At 37.3% G+C, this 24,446-nt stretch overlaps 1 protein-coding gene across 1 annotated transcript in view; it reads left to right on the top strand.

The window, feature by feature from the left end:
• CCDC73 (coiled-coil domain containing 73) overlaps nucleotides 1-23,947 on the top strand; it is a 95,191-nt gene extending 71,244 nt beyond the window's left edge. The window contains exons 13-22 of the mRNA XM_077179537.1: nucleotides 2,662-2,790; nucleotides 3,141-3,200; nucleotides 5,677-5,781; nucleotides 10,316-10,426; nucleotides 11,954-12,085; nucleotides 14,461-14,496; nucleotides 15,996-16,164; nucleotides 16,508-18,037; nucleotides 20,723-20,856; nucleotides 23,484-23,947. Of these exons, the coding sequence (XP_077035652.1) occupies nucleotides 2,662-2,790; nucleotides 3,141-3,200; nucleotides 5,677-5,781; nucleotides 10,316-10,426; nucleotides 11,954-12,085; nucleotides 14,461-14,496; nucleotides 15,996-16,164; nucleotides 16,508-18,037; nucleotides 20,723-20,856; nucleotides 23,484-23,663 (2,586 nt within the window). The 3' untranslated portion in view covers nucleotides 23,664-23,947. The remainder of the gene's footprint in view (nucleotides 1-2,661; nucleotides 2,791-3,140; nucleotides 3,201-5,676; nucleotides 5,782-10,315; nucleotides 10,427-11,953; nucleotides 12,086-14,460; nucleotides 14,497-15,995; nucleotides 16,165-16,507; nucleotides 18,038-20,722; nucleotides 20,857-23,483) is intronic.
• The last annotated feature ends 499 nt before the right edge of the window (nucleotides 23,948-24,446 follow it).

Genomic DNA, 24,446 nt, shown 5'->3' with positions numbered 1-24,446 from the left:
TTCCTAAATTGTAATGTAATGGACTGTGGCAAAATTTCTTTTCAGTAACATTTGTTTTTGGATCTGAACATTTTGATATTCAGTGTGGTAGGATTCTTTTCAACCACTGTGAAAATGCTTGCATTGATATCTGGCCAAGAAGAAGGTTTCTGTCATTCTGCTGCTTAAAAAACAACTCTGCTGCTCAAGACCCAAAAGAGTACAAGAGGGTTGCAGCAATCTGGGAAGAGAGCCAACAGATATAGGTGTAATTTTGAGTACAGGTTAACTTTTCTTAGGGTACCAGTCCTGGGAAGTGGTTACATCTGCCTGTGCTGGCTGCTTTTCCAATCCCACACCATTTCTTTATGCTGGAACATGTATTTGTGTGGCCTCAAGGGAGAGTGGAATTAATACTTTGTATTGAAAAAACCTAGATTTTATTAAAAAAAAACCAAAAACCCAACTGAAAACCACAAACCCCAAAGCCCAAAAAAACCACCCCAACCAAAAAAGTGGAAGTTTTACCTTATACCAGCTTGGAGAAGTAAAGCAGGTTTAAGGAGCAGGACTGGGATTTTGGGACACTCTTGACTTACACTGGCATGAAGTGATTTCAGCCATATCCCTAAGCATTGGCTGCTAGCAACAGCTCAAGGGAATGGGTTTAAAGCCTTATCATTCTCTCTCAGCACACCCCAGACCTGATAAAATTATTTTTCACATTCATCATACTGTCTAGATTTTTGGATACTGCTTGTGATTTTAATAATGAGAGAAAGCTACTAGAAAGAAAAAGCAAAAACTGTGGGGTTACATTGTAATTAATTTCAGGGTACAAGAAAACACATGTATTTAGGTAGAAAATGACTTTTTAAATTCTTTTTGCAGCTACAAACCTTGTGATTTCACTCACCATGTAAAACTTTGCTATTAGTTCTGGTTATTTCATTTGGGGAAATTTTTTTGGGAGTTTGTGTTGCGTTCTAGTTGTTTGTTTGTTTTGGTTTTTCCTGCCTACAGCTTTGTATTAGCAGATTTGGATTTGCTTCCAGATGATGCCATTACAAAGAAGAAAATGCAATCACCTTTTCTTCCTCAAGGCCATGACTCATGCTTTCCCCATGACAAAATAAGTTTTTTCTGCACACTATAAAGCCTGACTTTTGGAAAACAGCTGGCATCAGATCCGTGGCAGGCTTTTGCACCTGCTGCTGTGGCACCCAGGCTGTGAGCTGGGCTCTCTGTCCTGTTCATCTGCTTCTCTGTGAGGCTGTCACTGTGCACCTTTGCACTTGCACAAAGTTAGAGCTGCTGGCACCTTCTGCCACTTAACAGCAGGAACATTGCATGATTCATTCTAGTAAAAGCAGTACAGCTGAGATATGTAGATATGTCTGTATTGCCAAAGATGGGGGAAACCTAAGTAGCTTTCAGAATAGAATAACTGTAAAGCATTGCTGGCTTTCAGTTCTCTAATTGATTCTGCAGTTACACTTAGGACTTGTTAGATCATTTTAAATTTATGGCTAAAATACGTGAGAAATAAAGCCTCTAGCAAAAAAATGATTTATTTAAAAGTGCTACCTCTACTTGTATTTTCCATAAAACTTTGTGAATTTCAGCTGCAATGTAATCTTTTTTTCTTCTTTTGTACTGTTCTATGATTTTGTCCAGAACAGTTAAACCACCAGCCTGTGATAATTCTGTGTGTGATAACCGAAATTCCAGTTTTGTGAAGAAAAGTTAAACAGGCCAAACTTAGTTGTTAGATAAAACTATGACCATTCTGAATGCTTGGTTCACCACTATGGCATCATGGAGAATTCTTGATGCTATCTGTGAGCAGCATTCATAACCTCTGCTATTTGTCTGAGTAAACGTCAGAGTGCTCAAGGAGAGAGCGATATTAACCAGACTACCTTGCACCAGGATGGGAGGGGAGGGGGAGAGCAAGGCACAATATTTATGGCTCCAGGAACTATAAGTTGTAATTTAATGAGATCAAAGCGTTTGCTGTTTATTTGCTGCACTAGGAGCTCTGAAAAAACTGGTTACAAAACAGATACCAAAAAAAAAAAAAAAAAAAGCCACAGGATATTTAAAAGAGGATAAAGACAATAAAATCAAAGGCATCATGTGGTAGAAGCTTCTAATATAAAATTAATTTAGCATTCTCTTGAGATTAAGTAATTAATGTTTCAGGAAGAGCAAAGATCCTCCAAATTTATAGCCAGTTCCTGTTTTTACCAGATAATCACTGTTCTCCCTTTTTTTCCTCCTCATTCCCAAGAGCATACACCATAGTTACAATACTAATGCCTATTGTGTATATGGGTAAAGAACCCATAAAACCCATTGGTTTTACTAATACCAACTCAGTGCCCACTTCTAATATACCTCTTGGAAGTGGAAATAATAAAATGATTAAGTAAATACTTCTAAGAGATTAAAATTGGCACAATAACATTTTACCTGTGAAAATAAACTTTTAGGCATGTGTGACAAGTTTGAAGTTTAGCAAGTCAGTCTTACACATTTCAGTACCTGTAATTTATTCTGTTTTTTCCCATACATTGTTTCAAACTGGGGCATGACCAGGATAGTTTAAAAGATTTGTCTCTGTTTTGAATTGCAATGCCTATGCTGGATGAACTATTTATATGTGTTTCCTGTGTTAAGGAACTGAAGAAAGTAACTACAGACTTGATAAGGTCCAAGGTCACCTCTCAGTACAGGGTGGGAGAAGAAAACATCAATCTTGCAGTGAAGGAAAAACAGTTTCAAGAACTGCAACAGAAAATCAGAATGGTATTTTGGATTTTAAACAAATTAAAGTTTTGGTGAATATTTTCTGTTCTTTGTTCAGCAAACCTCCTGGCAGTGATCTCTGAGGGATACAGATTAGTGATTCCTTTCTACTATATTGCATATACATTATAATTAAACTATTTCCACTATAACCTTTTCCAGGGAAATAAATGTGCTATGAATATCAATTTCATAGTAAAAAAATGGGTAAGGACATTAAAAAATAATTCCATTTCTTTAAATAACCTCTTGATGATTCACTATGTCACATTAAAACAATATTGTTAAAGAAAATAGACAGTAATTTTAAATGTCTTTTACTGTTCTTCATGCCCTTTTCTTTTTTGAAGGAGACAGCAGTCAGCGAAAAAGTTCAAGAAGAAAACACACACATCAAAGAAGAAAAGCTGGTGAGTTGATAATACAGCTTCACTATTTAAAAATCACTTAAGAATGTAGGTGCTATATTTTACACTTAGGTTTCTTATTATACTAAGCTAAAAAAAACAGTTAATTTCACTTGTTTATACTTCAGAAATATTTAATACTGGCCTAAGTGGTATCTTACTGCTCAGTTTCGAGAAGAAGTACTACCAGAACAAAGTCCATTGTTTGACACTTCATTCCGAGTCTTACATTTTGTCTTTGAATTCACATGGGAGAAATTTGGTATTCTCATGAAACATTTGCCTACAAGTGGGTTCAGTATAAATAAGCAGTAAATAACATGCTGTTCTGCTTTCTGGTTACCAACAGTTTATTCTAACATTGCTGGTATTGAAACCAGGTAAAATGGGAATAATATGTCAATGGTGCATGAAGGAAATGATGTTCCATTTAGACTATTAAGCCACACCTTTACATCCCTGAACAGAGTTAGGAGTGTCTTCTCTTGCTGACTCTGGTATATTCCAGAAAAAATCCTTTTTAAAAAAAAGTCTATGGAGTCAATTATCAAATGTAGCAAAAAAATTTTTTGTTTCCTGTAATAACACCATAAGGCACTGCTTTATGGAACGTTAAGCATGAAAAGGGTGGTTGGTTTTTTTCCTTTTCTTGAACAGTTGCAGAACTTTCACTCTGCAGTTCACAAAAGGAACAGGTCAGAGAAGTGTATCATTCTTGGTGCCAGGGAGGGACAAAAGCAGTATCTTGCTGGCATGCCCAAAGAGCACTCATCCAGCAGCATTCTTCCAATTTATAAAAGCCTGCTTGCATTTTGAGCTTGCTTTTAAAAAATACTTGCCAATAAACATATGGAAAAAAATGAGATACTTACTCAGGCCTCATTACTCTCCCAGCCCTGAATGCACTAAAAGGATTTCTGTGGAGATGAATGGAGCATAATTTGTGGAGCATATTTGCTGTGTTATCTAAGAGAAGGATTCTGGTTTGCATCTCTCTCCTGTTCTGTGTGAATTGCTAAGTTTTGCTTGGTAGGTTAGTTTGAACTTATGGAGGGGTTTGGTGTAGTCTGGAGAGGGCTCTTATGGAGAGATGAGCTTCATGTTTCCTCCATGTGCTTGGGTTTGGAGACATGGATTTCTGTGTTGTGGACCACTCATAATTCACCTTGATTAACTGAAGTGCTGGCTTCAGTGGTTCTTGGACTTAGGCTAGAAATATCATCTATATTACAGCTGATTTGTACTAAAGTCTAGGAGAGAAGCAGGCTGGACTATTTGAGAAAAAACTGTCCTAGATTTAAAAGATGTGGCCAACTCTACTACTGACCTGTTGGATGACACTGGCCAAACCATTCCACAGCTCTGCACCTCAGTCTTCTGGATGTAAAATTGAACTAAAAATAAGCTTCAGTGAAAAAAATACTATTTATACATGCTGGAAAAGGAATGAGAGTACACTAAAATATTGATTCTATTTTTATTAGATAGCTGTATCTTTGTACCCAGTAGAACCAAAACTAGAATAATTTGAAAGCACTTTGCAAGTACATCAAAGTACTTTGTTTTAATAGTATGTTCCTCTCTCAATGTATTTTGAAGCAACTGAGCACACCTAAGATTCCTTTCTGCCTGAAACTCAGGGGTTTTTCTGTGCATGTCTTCTTTTAGTACTCTGGAAGTGGTCTTGAGGGGGTGATGATTGCCTTGTCTGGGTCATTCACTCTGTCTTTCAAACCTTGGAAATGTGTTTTGTAGTGTTCAATAAAAAATGGCTTAGTTTCCAGCAGACTGCAACACACTTCATGGCAGCACTCATGGCATCTTCATCAACTCAAATCAGCTCACTTTGGGTGTCTCTTTTTTTACAACGTCCCCTTCATGAAGTTACAATACAGTCTTGGGGAAGGTAACACCAAAGTACAGACCCTGACAGTAAAATATGGTATAGCTGCACCATATGATGAAAAGCTAATGGGTGGTGGTTCACATCTATTAGGATTTAATTCAGGAGATACAGAATAATTTCATGTTACTCTAACATGATCCATTTATGAAATAATTTCTTGTGGATTTGCCATATTTTTCTAGCCTGTGATATAATAAGATAAATTTATTCTGTTTGTCCTGAATAGAAACCACAATAGGACTGGATTTGATATTTTATCCATATTTGCACTGAAGAATGTATAAAGATTGGGTGGATTTCATTTTAACTATAGGAAAATTTTCTGAAAATGAATGTTATAATAGTTTATAGTAGTGTTAACTTCTCCAAGGTAAAAGGTCAGAAAAATGGGTGGTGTTCTGATTTCTCCCTACAAGTTTTCCCCAATGTTGAGGTTGGAGTACCTTTTTTTACAGACATGAATTTGTAAACACTGACAGAATTAAAAAAAAAAATTAATACATAAATTATCTAATGTTTAAACTCCAGAAACAAAATCTTACTCAATATATTTATTCTGTTTGTATTAATAAGGAAATTCTCAGCTCTCTACAGTGTGTGCAGGAGCTGCTTCAGCGAATAACCCAAATGAATGTTAGACTGGAAAGTGAATTAAAAGCACTGAAAGAAGACTATCAGGTCAGATTTTTCTCAATTAGACAAGCTGTTACTATCTGTTATGTATTTTTTAAGTCCAGGGCTGTTAAAGACATCTGTGTGCCTTTCAGAACTTTTGACCTCACTTCCATTGCTCCCTCAGCTCCTTAACTGTCAGCACGAGCCTTGAAGCACAGGCTGTGCTTTCCCTCTTCTCTCCCTAAAGTAAATCATGGTTGCCATTCTCAGCAGCCATTTCTAGAGGGCAAACCAGAACAGGGTTGCTTTCAAATGCTGAAATCAAATTATTTTATGACTTTTGTTTCTTGTAATTTTCATACAGGTACACATTTCTGGGCAACATTTCAAATTTCAGGTCTTCATAGCTGGACCTTGTCCTCAGTTTTATTAAAGCAGAGGGCTAAGAAAGAGCAGTATCTTTAGCCCTTTCTTGCTGTGTTTTCTGGCATATTTATGCTAGAGGTGGGAAGTAGTCACACTGGAGAGTGTGGAGTTGCAGCACTCCTCAGTTCCTCTTTGTCTTGGTTTAGGGAAAACTTTGGGAGGAAACTTTTGAAGTGGTCCCTTTAGAAGCAACTTTAAGTGGCCTCTCCTCCCACCAGTTCAGGAGACATAAATTTCCTGTGAGAAAAGTGGAAAAAAATGGTTTATTTAACAAGCAAAGTGCTCACAAACATGAAAAAATGAATAATATTAAACAGTGGAACTTCTCATTGTTTTGAAGAGATGGCAGATGCAGAAGGTCTTTCTGTAGTTCAGAGTCCTTTTTGTGGGTGCGTCTTCAGCTTTTCTCAGTCTCTCCAGGGTCAGGTCTTGTGTCTGCAGTGTAGCTTGGGGTGCCCTGGATGATAGACCTGCTGTCACTGGACTGAACAGTTCCAAAAAACTACTGGCCTCAGCTAACTAAAAAACCCAACTGATTAAAAGCAAAGGAGAGTTCTGTTCTGCTGTCTGTGCTGCAGACAACACAGTGGGTGTGGATTCTTTGCTTCCTTTTTGTGCCAAGGTCGGGATTAAATGTGTGAGAAGGTATTTCTTATTGGGACTCAGATGTTTATTAGTTCTTATTCTACACTCTCACAAACTGTGCGTTCTACAGCACGTCACTCTAACAAGGTAAAATGGAGCTGTATCTCCCTCTCTACAAGGCCTTTTAAGGATAAACTGTCCAATTAAGAAATGGCACCTAAATTATTTTTAGTTTTAACCCAATAACCAACCACCCATGGCCCACAATGTGGACTTTTTATCCAATTACACAAACCCACCCAACCCATGGAGAAGAAGGTGAAGAAGAGGGACCAGCCTCCACCCTAAAACCTCCATCTTGCTTTATATATATTGTTATATTCTAAAACCTTAAACTCTGAGTTTTCCACCCTGTGATATTACCTTCTATTCAAACTCCACACCCATAATCCCAATTCTGTCACTCAATTTTGGAAGCCTTCTCCACAGCCTCAGGTCAAATGCAGTGTTCTCTTGGGGGTCAGTGCCTGCCAGCACAGAAAGTCTGAAATTCTCAGTAGCCAGGGTTGCAAGTGGGTGAGAAGGATACAGGGGAGCAAGTGCAATTTCTGCAGACAACCCACGTGCTGCTTCTCTCCCCCTTCGCTCTCAGAACCAGTCTTGAAGGTGCAGAACTTAATATCCAGTGTAAGCAGAACAGATGACTGGGGATACAAGCATCATAAAGTCACTTTAGGACACTCTTTCAGCATGTAAAAGCTCAGAACAGTTCAGATTCCACATTTCAATAGCAGTCAGTGCACTGAAGGTTAACGTCATATCCATTCCCATCAGATGTATCATTCAGGTACAACCATTGATAGGTCTATTAAAAATTATTACCTACTGTTTGCCTGGACATAACCACAACTGTTCCACTCTTTGAAGCCATGGTTTTGAACTAGGAGCTCAGTAATTTCAAATTGAACTTCCAGTATGAATATGTACTTCTGTTTCTAAATAAATGCTTCTATGCTAATTTGAAATTATTCACTTCCCCTAAGACTTTACTCTCAACAGGTGTGAATATTTTGCCTTCTACCACAATATAAACATAGGATTTCTGTTTTTTGATGAAACAAGGTTGAAGGTGAGCTATGTTCTTCATCAGAAAGTGGCTAAAACCTCACTAGGAATTAAAGCAACATTTTTACAAAGATAATTGAACAGCCCTCTGGCTGTAGAATTGCCTAAAGTAGCATGATTTTTCTGTGGCTTCCATTATTTGTATATTGGGTCCAGTGAAGCTGGATTACTTGCTAGTCATATAATCCTGGTTTTTGTTAAAGAAAGAAGGTAGTGTGCTTTTTATTTTTTAAGATAATTGGAATTGCTTTGTAGATTAAAACAGAGGCTGGAGATAATTAATATATATAACCCTACTGGTGATGACTTTGATAATACAGGAACCCTTTAGTCCTTTGTGTCAGGACTATTGAATAGTAAGTGTATTTTAAAGTGCTTTTTTCTGATAGCATTTCTGAGCCATTGTTTCCCCTCTCAGATAAAGTTTATAGTATGCCTTAAAGCTCCAGCTAAAACAGTAAATGGTAACAGTGAATCTTCTCTTTGAAGACTGCACTTAAATGTGTACAAGTATGGCTTGTTTTCTTCTTGTTAAGGTATGGATGGAGGACAAGTCTCTCTTTTGCAGCCTGTGCAGGCCAAAAATTGATTTCTGGTTGCAATTACGCTAATTCTGATGAGAGCCTGCTCTGATTTGGGTCTGTTTGTATTAGACATTGGGAAAGTATTACTGTTTTCAATTGTTCTAACTACAGCACAAACCACTGCTGGTCATCAAAGCTTCAGTGCAGTCCTCAAAGGTAACTTCAGGCATAAATACTTTAGATGAAATGGGTGTTACAAGGCATGCCTTGGTTATGCTTATATAGATATGAATAAAAAACTGATAAATTGATGTAAATAGACTTGTTTTTCAGTTTGATACAATTACCATGATATTCCAAGAAATGAGACAATATTAGCTTTATATTGCATTTTTGCAGTCTTTACCATGATATTCCAAGGAATGATACAATGTTCGCTTCTTATTTTGCATTTTTGCTTTTTTTTTAAATAGCAAGCTGAATATATAACTTATAAAAAAATATTCTTAAACAGATGACAGAATACTTGAGAATGCAAGGAATTCAGGTATTCCCCTGTGTGTACAACTGGCTTTAACATGTGATCAGTTCCATACATCTGCTACTTCAGAGATTTTGCCCTAAGAGCTATGCTGTGAATAACTATAATCATCCATCACCGAGGAGGCTGCATGTGAGGTGCAAGTAAAAGCATCCTTGGAGTTAAGAGCAGGTTCATCAAAGAGACGAGGTCTTGAATTCCTGGTTTATAAAACTGGATGAAAGATGCTACATCAGAGTGGGATTATTCAGACAATGTATTGCTGAATTGTCCCATTTTTGGATATACATAATCTGTCAAAGAAGATTAATTTTATTATTATGCACAATTTTCCCATGTGTACAAAAGTGCAGGGTAGTTGGGTAGTTTGAATTTTCCTAGTGTTAGTACCTGTAAAATATTATTTTATTAGCAGTATAGCTAAATTAACATAAACATTTTAAAATTGGTGCTAAGTGAATCAAAAAGTGGACTCATTTTTGGTTAAAAGATTTAGTAAAAAGGAATTAGTTTGGAGTATTGCCTCCATAACATTTTTCAAGTGGACTTGTAAAGAAGCTCAGCAGAATCCTAAATATGTAGCTGGTCATCCAGCTCATGCATTAAAGTTATGCTTACATTATCAAATATATTTGTGTCATCTATTTAGCAGGTAATGGAATGCAGGGACTATTATCTTCCATATTGTTTGCTATAAAATTATGATAGGATAAAATCTCCAAGAGTACCTGATATGTGTGTGAAGTTGCTGTGATTTACACAAGGCTCCTTTAATTTAGCACAGGAAAGCTGAAAGAGTTAACCCAAAACTGTTGCAAGTACGGTTATGGTGGTATAAAACTTAATATTACTGTTATTTCAATGCACTCCTATTTCAGTGACCTAATAAAAATAAATTAAAGCATAATCAGATATATACTTCATGTTGCAGTAGATATGTTTTAGAATGTAAAGATTGTATAGTTTATAAGAGAGGTTAATAAACAATTTAGGACAGAAAAACGGATTATAAAAATATTTTTTTCCTGTGAGTATGCAGTAGTTTTTTCTTTAAGTACAGTGACTCTGGATTATGCTACATTTCATATATCTCATCTCTGGACTTTATATTACTTTTTTCAGCACATTAAAACTTATGCAGTGAAACTGAATAATGGCAAGTGTTTTTATACCCTTTTATAGCCATTTCTTTTTTCATAACCTCCCCCTGTTTCCTGTTAGCTAAACTATAAGCACCTTTCTGTTAATTTATGAAAATTATTGTTGAGATAGCACATTATCACTGATCTGTATGGCACTTGCAGCATGTTAGAAGCAAAGGTCCAAGCAACATAAAACACATCAAAATTCATTAATGTGGTATTGATTATTTTTTGGATAATTAATTTTATTGCAGGCCCTTGAAAGAGATAATGAGCTGCAAAGGGAGAAGGCAAAGGAAAATGAAGAAAAGTTCCTTAATCTTCAGAATGAGCATGAGAAGGCACTAAGAACTTGGAAAAATGATGTAGGTTTATTAAATTAAATGCTTTAGTATTAAAAGTTTTTTGGAATAGTTGTCAAGCATTTCAGGTAATCCCTAAAAGCCAAGAAAATACCATAGAAATAATGCAATAAAACCCACTCATTTCTTCTCCAGTAATACAGATACTTCTAGAAATGAATATTTTTTCAAAGTAGATTTAGGTTGACTTCTGTGCTCTAAAAGGTCAGTGCTCTTCCTGCAGCTCTGATTTGAAAGGAATTCTTCAGTGTGGACTGAGGGTGAAAGGGGATAAGAAAAGGTGTGTCTGCAATGTCCCCCTAGTGAATTCTCCTCTGTGGATGCCTAAACAATAGTTTGTCTTCTATATTTGACATTCTTTCTATTACCTCATTACTTTTAAAGAATACTTTGGCAATTATTTAATCCAAAACAATTAGCAAAACATTGTAGCTGTAAAAATTGTCTGCAATAATAAATGCATGTTTGGATGTAGGAAAGATTAATACCACTTCAATAAGACAAGCTCTGCTTAATGTGTGGAAACCAGACTCTTAGCAGCATTTGTTTAATAGTCTGTCTTTTTTATTTCTATGTGCTTGGCACTTGCTGCCAGAAAGGTTTTGAATTTGGTAGATAGATTTCCAGGGAAGCTGTAGGGAAATAATGCAAAGTTGTCCTTGTAATCCTGTTGTCTAAGGCTCACTCCTTTGAGTGCAGCCCCTGTGGGGATGACTGCAACCATGAGACCACAAAATTGCTGAACTGTTCTGATGCTCAGTTCCCTGAGAAGATTTGATTTCCCTGATTCCTTGGAGAATTTTATACCATAATTTCCTCTACAGACATGGGAATTTGCCCTGCTTATTTCTCAGGAACCTTTGCATCTGTTCTGTAGAAGATAATTGTTATTCCTTTTCATATTTCTGCTATGGCTAACTAGAAATTTTGTCTCCTCAAGTAAATAATCAAGGATAAAATTAACACTGGTCCAGAAATCCAGAAATCTTTGTGAATTATGTGAAAGTATTTCTGTAAAATTGCCCTTTGATTCTTTTTACAAGTTGTAGTTTGGACCATTCAGTTAGTTCTAAATACAAAAATTTAATTGTTACATATTTTCTGAAGGAGGATTGGATACTTGAGGCTATTTACAGAAGTAAAGGGCTAAGCAAATTATTTGCTGCTGTGGTTTCTTGACAATGTAGGTAGACAATGAATGTTGAATATTTCATTTATCTTTGAGCCAAAAAGGAAGAAAGCTAAAAATACAAATCTCACTTTTTTTTGGAGTATTGCTACAAGTAGTAAATGGTGAAAAAAAAAATCCCAAACCAGTTAATAAAAGCTATAATCTGTAATGGAAATGTGGTTAAAACTTTGGTTGAATGAAAGAGCTCAATTAATTTGTACAAAGAAATTCCTTAGCATACTTTCTTTTAAGGATGAAGTTTCATTTGCTAAGCTGTTCATGCCTTTGAAAAATGCTGGTTTACTCATTTGAACATGCAGTAAAGTGTTTGTGTGCTCTGTGTACTGTAATTATTACAGGAGGAAAACATGAGAAGAGAAATACACGCTATTAAAAATGAGCTGAATTCCCTTAAAGGACTTCATAGACATCTTGAAGATTATCATCCTCCTCCAGGAAATCAGCATTCTGAACAAGTGGAAAATCTGCAGGTAAGTGTCTTTACTAGCTGCAGTGTGTCTTGTAAAAATGCCAGAGAACTGAAGATACGACAGTTTTTCTAAACTTGTCTGTCATGTCCACTGATTCTCCTTTGACATGGCACAGCCTAAAAATTTATATGACAATGGTATCTAAGTATCACTGAAACTTACTGTACCCAAAGAATGTTCTCCTTTCATCAAGAGAGGTGCTTATATCATGGAAACCTGAGATACTACTTCATTAATAAATTTTTACCTAACAGACAGCAGTTAATTTAAGCCCTCTATCTTTACTAAACCCTATTTCACAGACATATTTTCCATGGGTATTTCTCAAATACTGGGGCAGATCCAATTGGTTTCATATGTATGTAAGTTCCCTGGAGGTGTAGAAATAGGTCCACCTCTACTCAGAGGAGCTGATTTCAGCTTCTCTAAAATCTGAAACACGGGACAGATGAGAAGGTTGTTTTTATCTATACTCAAGTTATCTCAGTGCTTCAGTTTTAGTTTAAAAAACACCAACCTTTATGTCACATAGCATGTTTAGGAGTCATCAAAGGCACAGCAAGCTCATCAGGTGGTGAGTGCAGGAGGTAAAAGACTTTTATGCAGTGCAGGCTGAACTGGAATTGAGCTTGGATTGTTGGCTGAGCCAAATTTATGTTCAGCTCTAGGTGCAGGGCACATATGGGAAGTCAACAAGTGGTGAAGCACACAAAGATGGGCTTTTGGAACAAAAGGAAGAGCACATAGCAGCTCTGTTATATCCCATGATCCCTGCAGCTATACATATAGATACAACAGATCCTTCTGTTATATCCCCTGCAGCTCTGTGTTATCCCAGGATCAAACTGGATTGCAAATTTGTATTCCAGTCTTCTGTGGGATTGAAAAAATTGGGCAGAGTCAGAAGCCATAAGAAAGCTTCTCTGTGCATTGAGTGTCTTCTGTTGTTCTGTTGAGTATTTTCCATTAATTTTTACAAACAAGTAATGATCTATCTTCAAATGATCTGTCTTCATTTTTCATGTATACAATCTTGTTTGGAGTGTTAAGAAAATAGGAGGACGCTGGGTTTGTAAAGACAGCTAACTATTTTAGAACTGGTCCATAATGGTCAGTAAAATGACAAGCAGTGAAAATATTTTAGGATTTGGAAGAATGTAAAATCAATTTCTTCTCAATGCACATACATAAGTATGTTTATAGCTAACATACAAATACACATGGCTGTGGTATGGGCTTAATAATGCAAGGGAAATGAGATTTGAAATGATTACTCCTTGTGCCAAAGGTGAACTCTACAAGGAATTATGCAAATTGTGTATCTTAAAAATCACTGTTTCCGTGAATGGAAATGGAATATTGATTTTGTTTAGGATGCAGAATCAAAGTGATTAGGCATTCATGATAAACAGTACTGATGCTTACTAAGATAGCCCCATGGGTTTGAAAGCAGAAGAGCTTAAAGCATATGCTCATAAATGCAAAAGAAGTCAGATGTCTTCCAAATATACATCTTACACTATCTTATGGCAAATTGCCACACCACTTTGTGTTGTACAATCATTAGATTTCCAAAGCTGGGCAGGTTGGACTGAGTGGAAGAGTGCCAAGAAACTGAAGCTGCAGCAGATCATATTGGTTATCCTGATTTGTGGAATTTCACCTTGTATCACTAATGAGTCAGCCTCTAGTGACACATAAAAGGGAAAGGTGTTGCCTTGGATTTAGATCTTGACTGTGGTTCCAAGTGTTCTAAGGAAATATGCTTATACTTATTTTTACACCTAGTGCAATCTGAAATCCCTGTGGTTATTTGTGGGGCATGAAATTCAAAATGTACTTAAACTTCTTCACGCTGATCACCTCTGGAATAGTAATTAAACAAAAGACATTTTTAAAAGAAAGGTACAATGTCAGACCTCATTACAGACTAGGATTGCAATTTAGTTTAACCTTACCATGCTTCACATTTAGTTTGATATAATTTGTAATTCAGCTGTGTACCATTAGAGAATAGGGTTACGCCCACCAATGGCTTGCTGTAATTCTTTTGTGGGTGTATGTACAGGGAGATCTGGTTTTCAGAGGGGTTTGAATTTCATACTATGAAATAGTCCTTTGAGGGAAAAGGATATTTAGGGATATATGTGTTTCTTAGTTAGATTTTACTAAATCACAGGCAAAAAATTAAAATCCAAGTTTAAAAGTTTTGTTATTTAGGTATTTTAGTTTGTCCATCTTGGACCTATTTTTGAAGGGCTGAACAGCTATTTGAATTTATTGAAAAGTAGGTTTCTTCAACCCATCTGAAAACCTGGAAAGGAAACATGAAACCTTTCTGCCTTTCTATGAACACTTCATCCTGTTTGTTTCAGATGCAGTCCCCAGCTCAGCCCACACCCACAAATGTGGTAAGTTCCACTGCAGTGGCTGTCTTACTTCTGTAGAAGACTAATGTACACAGTTATAGAGTGGTGCTGGGTGTTTCTGTCTGAAGAAAGAGCTCCTGGAAACAAAAGACTGTAAGATAATTACAGATTTCAGGAAAGAAAAAGGAATTTTCTAGTATTTGTATTCAAAAAGCTTGAAAGTATGATGCCAGGGCTATATAGAGGAAAGAAGCAATTTTAATTAAAAACCTAGACAAGAAAATTTGCAATATGTACAATTTACAAGTGTGACAGGGAAAATAATTATAAAACACGAGGAAAAGAGAAAGAAATTTCAACTGAAACTTCAAATTGAGGGTGGAGGAAAATTATTTTAGGACCCTCCTCTATTTACCATGACTCCTCCCTCCCCCAAACAGCAAGGCTGGGAGCCTCTGGATGTTCCTGTGACCTGCAGGAAACTGTTTCCAGCAGATTTGTGTTCTACATCCCTACTCTGCCAGCACTGCAACAGCCCCATTTTTTAGCAGTGCTGCCGCCCTGCCTCCCTCCCCTCTGCAATATTCTCTGTCCTCCCCACACACCCCGTGCCCAAGCACAGCTCTTGTAACTCCCTCCCACATCCCAGCCTTCCTTCTGCAACACCTCCAGCCACCCAAGTGTCTTCAGCTCTTTCCCACATCTTTTATGGCCTAAGCTCCCTCCCACATCTGCCTCTTTTATATCCTATCTTTAGGGCAAGAGCCAGCACGTGCTCCTGTCTTCAGCTGCCAGACAGTTGATGATGATAAAGGATGCATCTCCTTTTGCTTTTATTTTGGTGGGATTTTATTTTCTTCACTATTCAGGCCCTAGTTTCCACAGAACTTCATTGACTGCAGCTTTGAAAACTGAACACAAATACAGATGCAGTAGTAGACCAGTGATTTAGACTTTTAAGTAGACAAATCTTTCAGGCTTCTATTCTTGATGAATTTGACTCAAATTAAAGTTAAAAAGCTATTTGGGAGGGAATGAGGAACTAAATGTCAGGGATTATAAATTCAGAAGCCTTGTGAAATGAAGTTAAAAGTCCTGGCCATTTTGCTAGAAAAAAATGTTGTTTATATGTGCATGTGCTGTTTTTGTGTGCATGTTGTTTATGTGTTTGGGTGTAAACAGCAATCCTGCAGGATTTTTGCACATGGAATCACTGAGCAGGTCACTGAGTGGGCTAGCAGAGAGAGGGAGTAATCCAACCACCACATGTACAGCTCAAATTCCTTCCACTGAGGAATTCTGTCAAATGTATAACTTTGTGCACTGTAATATGGCAGGACCTGAATTCTTTCCTGCTCTTCTAGGGTATTAGTCTGCTTTTTTCTTTTCCTCTGTTTACATTTACCTTTTATGCTTCAGGTCTTTGTTTTCCATCAGAATTGTAAAATTAATTTTAAATCTCAGTCCTGAACTTTTTACCTAATCAGTGACTATAGTAAATTACTAAAATACCTATGATTTTTTGTTCCTTCCTATGCTAGAGTGGTCAAGAACACTCAAAAGACAGTGAAATACAGGCTATTCAGAAAGAACATGAGTTTATGCAGTCTGTAATAAGAAAATATGGTAATTGTGGAAATGAAGAAGAAACTGAAGTAAAAAACACAAGGGACCAGTCTTCAAGCATTGAGGAATTAAAGATAGAACAAAGTAATAACCTTCCATGGATAATAGAGATAAGTAGTTTTGTTAAGAAAGGATAAGTGTTTTCAGATGTAGTATATGACAAGAGAGGGCTTAAATCCTGAATTAAATGGTCATACCTAAAATCTACAGAATGTTAAGATATTCTCTGCTTTCTCAGTTCATAAATATTTTGCAAGTGACCATAGTGCAGTACTTACCTTCAGTAACTTTTTGACAGGCTTATGTGTGTAACATAAGATATCACTATTGATACCAATCCTGAGTCCACTTCTTTGGAAATTCTAAACTATAAAACATAAAGCTCTGTGTTATCAGTCACTAACTAGAGAATACCCTCACTCTACAGGGTCACAAGTTCTTGAGAACAGTTTTAAGGATGAAATTAATGTTGCTAGCCCTTGTGAAGTAAAGCAAAGGGAGGCTTCTCCCAGGAACACCCTCTGCACAGATACTGATTTAATTACCCAAGGACACACCTGGGAAATGCATGTCCCTGGATGCAGAGAGGCAGAAGGAACAGCACACAGAACCTTACCAGATGAAAACAATGCAGATTCAGATCAAAAGCCACAGGACAGCACTGAGCCCTTGGCAGCACACCACGCACAAACAAGGAAGGACTTCTTGGGCAGTGCTGAGACTGTAGGTGCTGACAGGAAAAACAGAAGTCAGGAGACTGACACCAGCAAGGAAGAACTGTGCAATACTGCAGGTGAATCAACTTGTGCCAAGGCAGATGCAAACTCAGGCACCAGACAGCACAACAAAAGTGTCCTTACACCTGAAGCACCCAGACCTGAGTCTGAAGCTGTTCTTTGCACTGAGAAGAGTGCTCTGCATGACAGAAGTACAGACAACCACCAAACTAAGGACTTAAGTTTTGGCATCCTACCTTATACTGAAGAGAATTCTCAAGCAGAATACCAAAAATGCAGCTTGCTGAATAGTGACAATTCTGTAGGCAGTGGATTACATAAAACAGAAAAAAACTTCAATCTGAGTGGTTTACATAGAGATAAACTTCCTCTGGAACAGACACATGTAGATGCTGAAGGCAGAGATGATGACAATGCCAGAAACATGGACAGCACTGGTGTTCTGGCAACTGATGCTCAACATCCACCAACTGTTTGTTGTGATAACACAAGTGCTGATGATGCTGCTGCAAAAGAATGCAGAGATAATAAGTCTCTGTTAGGTACTTTTAATTTATGCCCCCCAAAAACTGAGAGAGGAGTAAATGCAGATGACATGCACAGCAATCAACCTGAACAAAGCAGTGCTAAAGAAACAGGGAATGCTACAAACACCCAGACTTCCATTGCTGAAGCCAAATCTCCAGTAAAGGCTGATGGTCTCAAAATTGCTCACAAAAACCCCCCAGCAGACAGGGCATGTACAGATAAACTAATTCCACATAAAAATGTTAGCAGTGGTACTCAGATACACTCCATCAAAACTGGACATTCCCTGGAGATTAATGCTTCAACAAATAACACATTGTTAAAAGAGAAAAAAGACTCACTGAGTGGAGCAGTTCCAGGAATGAAGCTTGCTGAGGGTCACCTGCAAGAACCATGCTCCTTACCCATGAGAACATCGGGAAATTTAGTAAACATAAGTGTAAGGTCATCCTTTGATCTTCCAACCTCAGATAAAAAAGCTGAGAAAACTCCACTATACTTGAATTTTTTAGCTCTCAGTTCTTGTTCAAGAATAAATCAAATGAGAGGTCAAGCTACATGGACTTCAGCTTCCAAGGAGCCTTCCCTTTTGAAAGAGAAACCACCATGCTTAGTGGAAAACACAAACATTATTTCAAACACACAGAGTCAAGATCTCAGTGAAAATGGGGACAGTGGAGAAGCAATACAAGGTAAGAAAATATAAACATTGATGTTCTGAACCATGTAGTCCTTAGAAAAATGATTAGAAGGTGAAATGTCTATATCTAAACTTAGTGTAGAAAAATGTAAGCCTGACATTTTAGTTATATCATAAAAAGTTGAGATTGCTCTGTTTATGTTATAAATGCAACTAAACAGCTTTTGATAGCTTATCAATCAATTCGTTGATTAAATTTTTTTTCTCATATTTCCCTTTGTCAAATAACAGCAGTGCAATGACAAACTGAATTTTGATAGGCATTTCTAACCCTAATGTAGAGTGTATTCTATCAGGGCTCTGCATGGATCTGAAAAGCATTGAGCAGCTTTTGCAAATTATTCAGTGTTCCCATTGTGCATCAAAATTAGGGTAGATTTTGAACCAGTAGATGCTTCTTTGAATGGCTCTTACAGAAATTTAATTTTTATTTTATTGTACATCTCTAATTTAAGTGGACCATTAAAACCATCTGAATGTGCTGAGTGTGTGAAAGGACTTTACATTCTGTCAGGCTCTGGAAAACTTGGAGCTTGACATGCTCAAGGAGCATTTTAATCTCCTACTATTGACACTTGGTTATTATTTGTTGAGCAATATTTTGCACATACAAAATAGTAAATATGAACTTTATTCCATGGGTTTCTAAATCATTACTGGGATGTGGAAAAACTGTATTTAGATTTGTTTTGCCATAAAATGAGCTGGTAGATTACCCCAAAACTGGAGCCCTGGGTGTTTTCCAAAGAGCAGGATCCACAGGACAGGGTGTTTGTGTCTATGGAGTTTTTGTTGGTGCAGCACTTTCACCTTTGGCCCTCAAACATACCATGAGCAGAGTGGACTCTCATCCTTACTTTTGCAGCCAGTGGCAGACAGAAACCCAGTAGTCTGTTTTCTTTGCATTGCTCTGTTATGAATTTAGCTCTGGAGGTAATTTTGTTTCTGTCCTTGGTCTCCTGCTCATGGATATTTATGTTCTGATGCACATTTTTTGAAGTTCAGCTTCAGAAATGTCTTTGTGCCTAAAACAGCAGTAATAGTAGCAAGGTACCAGAATCCTGATGTCAGATGGCACATTATTTCTTTAAATAATGTGAATTTTGGTATCTGTTTCAATAAAATGAACGCCTAGTTCCATGATGTTCTGCATGTATCTTTTCTGTAAGAACAGACAGAGCTATCTAAATTTCTTCCCTGTGAGTTCCTCCTCCTCTTCTTGTCAGAAACCTTTCTGTATACAAAGTTCTGGAACTCCAAGTGACTCTGAGAGAGTCATCCAAATGAATTGGTAGGCAGCTAACTCCAGTCCCTCATTTGAGTTGCCTCAGTTGAATTGCAGCAAACCTCATGGTGAGGGTCTTGGTCTGTGTCCCAGATGTGCCTCCTGCTGCCAAATCGAGACAGGTCCCTCCTTGAGGCTGCTGCCCTCTGGGAATGCTGCAGAACCTCCCTGTGAGGGCTCCTACAAGCTCCCAGTGATTGTTGTGCCTGGGGTTTGTGCTGTTTTGTTTGCAGATCTCTTCCCAAATGGCAGACCTGCAGTGGAATCTATGTGGGCACTGGACCTACATTTTAAATATTTTTATTTATATACTGTATACTATACTATATACTGACTGGAGCACAACCCATTTAGCCATATGGGAGAGCTAGAGGTGAAGAGTAATTGGTGAAAGAGTTTAGTAAATCTGTCTGAGGGAATTCCTTTTATTGCCTAACCACAGTGCAGTTTACTATTTATATGCTGGCTCCCAGAAAGCAGACACTCCACATCAGTAAATGAAGGAATGAACTGGGAATGGCAAAGATCTTCCTGGCAGATGATTAAAAAAGAAAATGAACACATAACCATTTTCCTGTTCCTCCCAAGAGAAAATGTCAGTATTCTGAAATAATTGTTACATAACCATGAGGTAACTGTATTTTCACAGCAAAACAAGGTTTTACGGTCAATACAGTGATCCACAGGCATCTGAGTAGTGACAAAACAGCTCCTGTTTGCGTTGTGAGGAACTGTGAAAGAATCCTTGTGTTTTCACCTTGTAAGGAATTTGATATTGGTTGCAGCAGAATCTACTGGTGCTGCATGAAGCCTCTGAAGGACTGGAGCTTATACTTGTCTGTAATTAATCTACTCACCTGCCTTTCCTACCTTTAGTAGAGGCTACTGCCTGACCACCTGAAACATCAGATAGAGCCATTAACACAAAGACTCCTTATTAAAAATGGTTTTTGATTGTCTGAAAAGCTTTGCATTCATGTCTTCTTTTATTACAAGTCACCCTGGAATATCATGTTATAACGGCATTAATTATGCATTTTATTATTGTTATCACACAGTGAGTTTAAAGTAATAGCATTTGAAAAAATATATTCAGTTAGAATATTTAGAATACATACACTTACTATAAATCACTTTTCTGTCATTAACCTAATATGTGAAAATGAGAGAAAACATTTTTAATTGAAGTAGAAATATACCTCATCTTTAGAGAAAAAATAGACGAAACATGTGAAAGAAAAAAAATGAAGGGCAAAAGCCTACAACAAAGATCCAGGGATTTAAAACAAAAATATTTGATTTTTTAAGATCAGAGGTAAACCAGTTTAGTCATTCACAATTAGTGCCTGGAGACTAAATTGCAGTTGTTACCATTTCCTTTTTGTCAATCAGGTTCTAGCAGTTTGAACAGAGCTGCCAACACTCTGAATGCCTCCAGTATCCACCGAGAGCCCCAGGGAGAGCCTAGTGAAGAATGGAATGCTACAGCAAAGGCTTTTTATGATTCTTCTTTTCCCACAGAACATGTAAGTCAATTAAAAATATTGCAGACCAGACCTCAGTGAGCTAATTCCACAGATATTTGTACAACTGTACCCATCTGGATACTTTAAGGCTGAGTCAATCTCCGAAATAATATCAAAAGGGCAACAAGACACCATTTTTCACAATTAAGGTTGATAGAAAGCAGCAGGAAAAAGTCACAGCACATGAATCAAACAGATGCTAACCAGTCTGTTTGGAAGGGAAGGAAGAGGCTAGTCTATTGTGTACCCTAATAAAAATCATCACTTACAGTAAAAGTAGAAGTTAAAGAAAAAAAAAAAGGAAAATAGTAGAATGTAAAAGTATAAAAACATTGTTTCCTCTATTACTTGATAAGACCATGTCATTTAAAAGAATCCATGGAAGAATAAAAATTCAGCACATCTATGAATTAGAACCTATCCATTTATCACACACTGTAGTTATGTGATGCCCTATTTAGAGTAATGTTATTTTGTAGGGTAACATTACACAAACATGTAAAAACCTGTTGTTTCCCAATGCCTCATCACTGCATTTTCAGATCTATGTTAGACTCTGGAGCTTGAACAGCTCTATTAGAATTTGACCCAATGTTGAATGTATGGTTCAAAAGTGATACAGCAATTTACAGCTGCAGCTGCCCTTTCCTTTTTAGAAGAGGTTCTAGAGGTATTTTTATTTCTCAGGTAGTTAGGGCTGTCTCTGGATGAGGTGTACAGTGGTCTCAAGTGACAGAGTTTGCTGACCAGCAGAGAATCAGGTTTTGATGCCATCAGCATCCACATTCCCTGAAATTCACCAGACTGATGTTTGAAATTACACCACTTTCCTAGCCTCACTCTACTTGTGAATGACACAGTGGTGGATTTTTCACCAAACACAGTGCTGGTATTTACTGTGTGTCTCACTTTTTCTCAGAGGTGGAACCAGGAGCTGAGTGAACTCCACCATGTAATTACAGCTGAAGCAAAGCTGTGTTTCATTATCTGGTTTGTGGCTATGTCTGCTTTGTCACCTCCAAAGTAAAGCTCCTGCTGTGCTAGCTAAGAAAAAGCAGAGATGGACAAGAACAGTGGCTTGCTGGTTTCACCTTAGATTTTCCAAATCCTTAATCTATGAAATCTCAGCCTGTAATGATGCACTCCTTCCTTTCTGTGTTGATGTCATTCTAATGCCTTCTGTTCTCAACTTTTTGTCATTTTAATGACCAAGATAAACAGGCTGTTGGGAGCTGCTTCCTTTGCTTTGACTAACATGTATGATTGCAACTGGAGCAGATTTAAGCCCTCTACAATTTGGGTAATCTCATTCGGTCACAGTATAGTACTCTAAAAATGGATAAAAATTATAAAATTCTACAGGTGCACTTAAAATTCTAATAAAAATATTAAGAACTGTTTTAAACATCAGTCTGTCCATGCTTAAGTACCACAGTAAGGATGAATAAGCACTCCCAGGTCAGTTTAAACATGCAGTTTTCAGCACAGGACAGGTTCAGCCCCACGTGCTAATCCACAGGGATTTCCACTAGTGGCTTGCAGTGAAGCATGAGCTGTTTGTTGCTGAGGCTTTGGGGAAAAGCATGAGAGAATTAACAGGTTGAAACTTTCACTGCTCAAATGGAGAAGTTACTTCCTCACTACAAGGGAGATGCCAGTCATTACTGACCTGAAGTATCAGTACCTTCAGCTGCATTGTTACAAATGCAATAATGAACAATTTGCATGAACTTTATTGTTCATATTTCAAACTTTAAGAAATGCTTATACACTAGGGAAGGTAAGCTTGAGCACAAAATGAATGTGCTAAAATAAATAGTGCTTTAGAACTGGCTGATGCCAGTTGCCTAATATTAAAAAAATGAGCAGAGGGAAAAAGGTCTCATCTTGTAATCCTTGCACAGGAGCAGAGTCTGAGAGGTCACCTTGCAGCTCACAGAGCCAGTGCTGCAGGGGAGCTGCTGGTGCTGCATGCTGCTCCCCCAAGAGCTACTCAATCCTAGATTACAGGTGGAAAATTCATCATTCAAATGCAAGGGTTTTTTGCTCATCAAGCAAAAAACCTGTTTCCCTACTGTGTTGCCATCTGTCTATGATTTGGATAGATACAAAGTAGCTAACAGTAATATATCAAAGAGTAATTAAAACTATCAAAAGAACAAAAAGATCTTTAACATAAAAAGCCAACCTATTACAGACTGTGCATCACTGATGTTTGCTTTCTAATCTATAGAGTGGAAAGGGAGTTAACACTATAAACCTCAAGATTTTGGGTTTTGTTAATCAAATGCTTGCCTAGCAATAGAAATGTCAATTGCAACATTAAACTCTTTAATTAAGCTATTTATTTTGCTAATCTGCATTCTAATACAAGCTTGTCGTATTTAAATCACACTCTTGTACCAAGTCTTATGTTAAGGTTTGGTTTATAAAAGTGTAATTGTCATTATCAAATTTTCCAAGTCAAATACAAGGCAAACACTTCAAATTAAATGTGTTTTCTCCAATTGATTTATTTTCCTGTTAACATTTCCTCTCTTGCTTAATGTTCACCAGAATCCAACAATCTGAACCTTTGTACGTGAATTTCACTGGGTTATCAACTGCTAACATTTGTATTCTGTCAGGTTAAAGACAGATTTGCTGCTTTTGTCACTCCAGCAAGAAGTGACAAAGCACTCAAAGATGAGGACAGCTGCTCTCTTAGGAACTCCAGCATACAAAACCAAATAGGAGGAATTGAGCAATTACTGAATTTGGAGAGACTTCATTCAGCAAGGAAGAGAAAATATGAAGAAGGCCAATGAAGATGAGCACCAGGAGATAAGCATGCTTTTAGGCATAGACAGATCACTTTCCTAACCCAGATTGTAGAGGTATTCCTACAGAATATGGTATATATGTGTAGTTTCATGTTTATATAACATGTTAACAGTTCTTATGTTCCAAAATGTATACAATTCCTACTCCTAATGTTAGTTCTGGTTCTGCAATCAAATTCAAGTTATTATTGGCTTTGCCCAAAGTTAAAAAGTTCATAAGTTAATGTTTTTATGTATGTTTAGTGAAATTAAATAATTATTTAACTGTACCCTTTCTCCTGCTCCTCAGAAGTTTTGGCTGAAATATAGTTCAATTCATTTTCTCTGACAGACTGCTCACTCAGTTTTCAGGCAAAATCACCTCGAACTGTTTCAGGATGCAATGGGTTCTGCAAACATTTACAGCTACTTCCAGCAGTTGTAAGTGGCAGAAGAACAGAAAAATCTTCTGCTCACCTTTACTGCCAAATTAGTTAAGTCTATCTGTTGTAGTTTCTGTATCAGTGAGGTCTCTTTCAACCCTGAAGGACCAGATATGACTACAGATATAAGGCAGCAGACCTAGTTCCATGAAGCTTCACTTCTATTGGGTCACATTTCTTCTCCCTTGGGTCTAAGGGAAATTTTCTCTTACTTTAAAAATACTTGCACTATCATTTTTCTGACCTCCCTCCCTTCCTCCCCATACCTCCTGCAAAGAAAGGTCCCCATACTGTAAAGTGAACAAAAGAAATATTGCCAGTTTCTTGTTGCTGATTATGTAAGAAA

Source organism: Agelaius phoeniceus, chromosome 6, assembly GCF_051311805.1.
Source record: "Agelaius phoeniceus isolate bAgePho1 chromosome 6, bAgePho1.hap1, whole genome shotgun sequence".
Lineage (NCBI taxonomy): Eukaryota > Metazoa > Chordata > Aves > Passeriformes > Icteridae > Agelaius > Agelaius phoeniceus.
This window is presented reverse-complemented; position numbering and strand designations above follow the sequence as displayed.